The sequence below is a fragment of the Procambarus clarkii genome, chromosome 26 (assembly GCF_040958095.1).
Source record: "Procambarus clarkii isolate CNS0578487 chromosome 26, FALCON_Pclarkii_2.0, whole genome shotgun sequence".
NCBI classification, from domain to species: Eukaryota; Metazoa; Arthropoda; class Malacostraca; order Decapoda; family Cambaridae; genus Procambarus; species Procambarus clarkii.
This window is the reverse complement of record NC_091175.1, coordinates 27,919,129-27,924,128: the sequence shown is the minus strand read 5'-3', so window position 1 is coordinate 27,924,128 and position 5,000 is coordinate 27,919,129. Positions and strand designations below refer to the sequence as shown.

The window sequence follows — 5,000 nt, the reverse complement described above, 5'->3', positions numbered from 1 at the left end:
TCCACACCCACCCAACTGAGCGGCAGCTTTACAGTCATGTGCTCCACACCCACCCAACTGGGCGGCAGCTTTACAGTCATGTGCTCCACACCCACCCAACTGGGCGGCAGCTTTACAGTCATGTGCTCCACACCCACCCAACTGGGCGGCAGCTTTAAAGTCATGTGCTCCACACCCACCCAACTGGGCGGCAGCTTTACAGTCATGTGCTCCACACCCACCCAACTGGGCGGCAGCTTTACAGTCATGTGCTCCACACCCACCCAACTGGGCGGCAGCTTTACAGTCATGTGCTCCACACCCACCCAACTGGGCGGCAGCTTTACAGTCATGTGCTCCACACCCACCCAACTGGGCGGCAGCTTTACAGTCATGTGCTCCACACCCACCCAACTGGGCGGCAGCTTTACAGTCATGTGCTCCACACCCACCCAACTGGGCGGCAGCTTTACAGTCATGTGCTCCACACCCACCCAACTGGGCGGCGGCTTTACAGTCATGTGCTCCACACCCACCCAACTGAGCGGCAGCTTTACAGTCATGTGCTCCACACCCACCCAACTGGGCGGCGGCTTTACAGTCATGTGCTCCACACCCACCCAACTGAGCGGCAGCTTTACAGTCATGTGCTCCACACCCACCCAACTGGGCGGCAGCTTTACAGTCATGTGCTCCACACCCACCCAACTGGGCGGCAGCTTTACAGTCATGTGCTCCACACCCACCCAACTGGGCGGCGGCTTTACAGTCATGTGCTCCACACCCACCCAACTGAGCGGCAGCTTTACAGTCATGTGCTCCACACCCACCCAACTGGGCGGCAGCTTTACAGTCATGTGCTCCACACCCACCCAACTGGGCGGCAGCTTTACAGTCATGTGCTCCACACCCACCCAACTGGGCGGCAGCTTTAAAGTCATGTGCTCCACACCCACCCAACTGGGCGGCAGCTTTACAGTCATGTGCTCCACACCCACCCAACTGGGCGGCAGCTTTACAGTCATGTGCTCCACACCCACCCAACTGGGCGGCAGCTTTAGTCATGTGCTCCACACCCACCCAACTGGGCGGCAGCTTTACAGTCATGTGCTCCACACCCACCCAACTGGGCGGCAGCTTTGCAGTCATGTGCAGGCTGCACCTACAGTTAGCAAACTCTGGATACTTCGCTAAGATTCCTGGCAGTACATCGTTATGAATGAAGTACTTACACATTTCTTGGACACTATTGATGGTGTTATCTCCTAATTCCGGGATTTTTTCACACTCCATTATATAATGACGCAAAGTATGCGAATAGTTTTGGTGACAGTTTACATGTAGTCTAGTCTACATCAGCAGATGTTACAAACTGCCAGAGGTACTTGTAGCCGAGTCTAAGCCTAGCAGTGATAACATCTAGAAGTCTGCTTACCTTATTGGAGCAACCTGTCCTCTTAAAAATAACGTCGATTTTAGCCGCTTACCCGTATGGCCGAATTTGGACATAATTTGAAAATGAAAAAAAAAATGAAAATAAATTTGGGAATTTTTTTTCAACAACAGTAAGTTAAGGGTCCTCTGATAGGTTAGGTGGGCAGGAAATTCTCATAAAGTTTCAAAACGTTATTAAAAAACGTGAATTGAAAGTCATCTATTCTAACCTTACAGAGTCGGCCGGACGACTCAAACAGAAAACGGAACCGTACGTCGCTTTTGTGAGTCGATTTCATTTCAAATTACGTCCAAATTTGGCCATAGCGCGCATACCAGCCAAAAGTGACGTTATTTTTAAGAGGACGGGTTGATCCAATCCATAGACGTGTGGTTCTTCCTGCATAATAGAATGATAGATGGAGTAACTAATGATCATATCATCTGTTTATCTCCTATTTTCTAGCTTTGGGATATTTAACGTCTCTAGTCAGTAAAATAACAGTAAAATAGGTACCTGGGTGTTAGTCAGTTGTCACGGGCTGCTTCCTGGGGGTGGAGGCCTGGTCGAGGACCGGGCCGCGGGGACACTAAAGCCCCGAAATCATCTCAAGATAACCTCAAGATAGTCTCTCATTGTAACTCTTGTTTTTCAGTTCTGGAAGCCATTTGGTAGCATGCTTTGGCACCTTCTCCTCTTTATTGATGGGCTTCTTGAGATATGGGCACCATCTTCTCCTCTTTATTGATGTGCTTCTTGAGATATGGGCACCATCTTCTCCTCTTTATTGATGTGCTTCTTGAGATATGGGCACCATCTTCTCCTCTTTATTGATGGGCTTCTTGAGATATGGGCACCATCTTCTCTTTATTGATGGGCTTCTTGAGATATGGGCACCATACAACTGCTGTATATTCCAATTTTGGTCTCTCGAGTCATGAACAGTTTCTTTAGTATTTCACCAGCCATTTAGTTAAAAGCAGTTCAGAACTTGGAAGTGACGCATCCGCACGCACATACGTCCGTGTGTGTGTTCATGTGTGTGCGTGTGCTTGTGTCTGTGTGCATCTGCATGTACGTGTGTGTGTGTGTGTGTGTGTGTGTGTGTGTGTGTGTGTGTGTGTGTGTGTGTGTGTGTGTGTGTGTGTGGGTGGGTATTCACCTAGTTGTGCTTGCGGGGATTGAACTTTCCTCTTTCAGCCCACCTCTCAACTGTTACTATTTTTTTCTCTCTCCACACCACACACACACCCCAGGAAGCAGCCCGTGACAGCTGACTAACTCCCAGGTACCTATTTACTGCTAGGTAACAGGGGCATAGGTTGAAAGAAACTCGGCCCATCGTTTCTCGCCGGCACCCGGGATCAAACCCAGGACCACAGGATCACGTGACCAGCATGCTGTCCGCTCGGCCACCGGCTCCCATAGTGCGCGTGCTTGTCTCTGCATGTACGCGCGCGGGTGTGGGTGTGTGGGTGTGGGTGTGGGTGTGGGTGTGTGTGTGTGTGTGTGTGTGTGTGTGTGTGTGTGTGTGTGTGTGTGTGTGTGTGTGTGTGTGTGTGTGTAGATATTAAAACATTGGAATAGATACAAGGCAGGAATGTGTTGATCCATCATGTTGTTGTTGTGTAAGATCAGTGTTATAACTCTCTATAATTTGGTTGAGTACGATCTGTGTTGTAATTGGTTGTTTAAGATGTAAATGAGTTGCCATTGTTTGTGTAAGATGTGTGTCGTCAGTGGTTAAGATAACAGGTTCAATAAAATCAATCTTCCTTCTTGTATCCAGCTTACAAATATTTGGGAAGCGTTTGTGAGTGATGTTAGGGCCTTTGACCACGGGTTTTGGAGATTGCTTGGCTCCTCTTTGTCGAGTCGGGATACGAACCTGTGTTGGCTTTGTGGAATGATGCCGGGGCGCACACTGCTGCTCAAAGGATCCGGAGAGTCTGCGAAAGCGGCTGTTTGCACTTCTTTGTTAAAACCGTTCTAGGGGTCCAGCGCCTGCTGCAGCAGACGGTCTGGCGTGCGTCTGCTGCTGGGCGCTGGAGCAGAAGGTCTGGCGTGCGTCTGCTGCTGGGGTCCGGCGCTGGAGCAGACGGTCTGGCGTGCGTCTACTGCTGGGCGCTGGAGCAGACGGTCTGGCGTGCGTCTGCTGCTGGGGTCCGGCGCTGGAGCAGACGGTCTGGCGTGCGTTTGCTGCTGGGGTCCGGCGCTGGAGCAGACGGTCTGGCGTGCGTTTGCTGCTGGGGTCCGGCGCTGGAGCAGACGGTCTGGCGTGCGTCTGCTGCTGGGCGCTGGAGCAGACGGTCTGGCGTGCGTCTGCTGCTGGGCGCTGGAGCAGACGGTCTGGCGTGCGTCTGCTGCTGGGCGCTGGAGCAGACGGTCTGGCGTGCGTCTGCTGCTGGGCGCTGGAGCAGACGGTCTGGCGTGCGTCTGCTGCTGGGCGCTGGAGCAGACGGTCTGGCGTGCGTCTGCTGCTGGGCGCTGGAGCAGACGGTCTGGCGTGCGTCTGCTGCTGGGCGCTGGAGCAGACGGTCTGGCGTGCGTCTGCTGCTGGGCGCTGGAGCAGACGGTCTGGCGTGCGTCTGCTGCTGGGCGCTGGAGCAGACGGTCTGGCGTGCGTCTGCTGCTGGGCGCTGGAGCAGACGGTCTGGCGTGCGTCTGCTGCTGGGGTCCGGCGCTGGAACAGACGGTCTGGCGTGCGTCTGCTGCTGGGCGCTGGAGCAGACGGTGGGGCGTGCGTCTGCTGCTGGGGTCCGGAGCTGGAGCAGACGGTCTGGCGTGCGTCTGCTGCTGGGGTCCGGCGCTGGAGCAGACGGTCTGGCGTGCGTCTGCTGCTGGGCGCTGGAGCAGACGGTGGGGCGTGCGTCTGCTGCTGGGGTCCGGAGCTGGAGCAGACGGTCTGGCGTGCGTCTGCTGCTGGGGTCCGGAGCTGGAGCAGACGGTGGGGCGTGCGTCTGCTGCTGGGGTCCGGAGCTGGAGCAGACGGTCTGGCGTGCGTCTGCTGCTGGGCGCTGGAGCAGACGGTCTGGCGTGCGGGTAAAGACCAAGCGGGCTTCGGGCCAACACATGTTGCAAGGTTCACGAGAAGAAGGATAGCTACTTCACTCTCCAGGGAGCTGCCCCTGTGTCCTTTATTACGTCTTAATTAAACCACCAATAAAGGCACCATCTTATGTCTCCATTTATTTCAAATCTTCGAAGATATGGAAAGATTTTCTGACGTGTTGAAAACTAAGTGAACGCTACAAACAGTTGACCAAACCACACGTTAGAAAGTGAAGGGACGACGACGTTTCGGTCCGTCCTGGACTATTCTCAAGTCGATTGCGAGACCTGACTTGAGAATGGTCCAGGACGGACCGAAACGTCGTCGTCCCTTCACTTCCTAGTGTGTGGTCTGGTCAACATATTTCAGCCACGTTATTGTGACTCATCGCCTGCACGACAAACGGTTCATTTGCGAATCAATTTATAAAGTAGTCAGTTTATAGTTGTCGAAATTTTCATCTTTAAAAGTTGATTACATTTCTTGTGATTTTGGTTTATTAAGTAAAGTAAGAGGAGCCAGTGATTTTTCACT

General features: G+C 53.2%; 1 protein-coding gene across 1 annotated transcript; it reads right to left on the bottom strand.

Moving 5' to 3' along the window:
• Positions 1 to 3,528: 3,528 nt before the first annotated feature.
• LOC138368873 (uncharacterized) lies at positions 3,529 to 4,488 on the bottom strand. Its single transcript, XM_069331587.1, has one exon. It carries the CDS (start codon positions 4,486 to 4,488, stop codon positions 3,529 to 3,531), a length of 960 nt encoding a protein of 319 aa, XP_069187688.1.
• Between the last annotated feature and the right edge of the window lie 512 nt (positions 4,489 to 5,000).

Coding starts and splice junctions, on each gene's coding strand:
- LOC138368873 (XM_069331587.1), bottom strand. CDS start 4,488: ATGTGTTGGCCCGAAGCCCGCTTGGTCTTTACCCGCACGCCAGACCGT.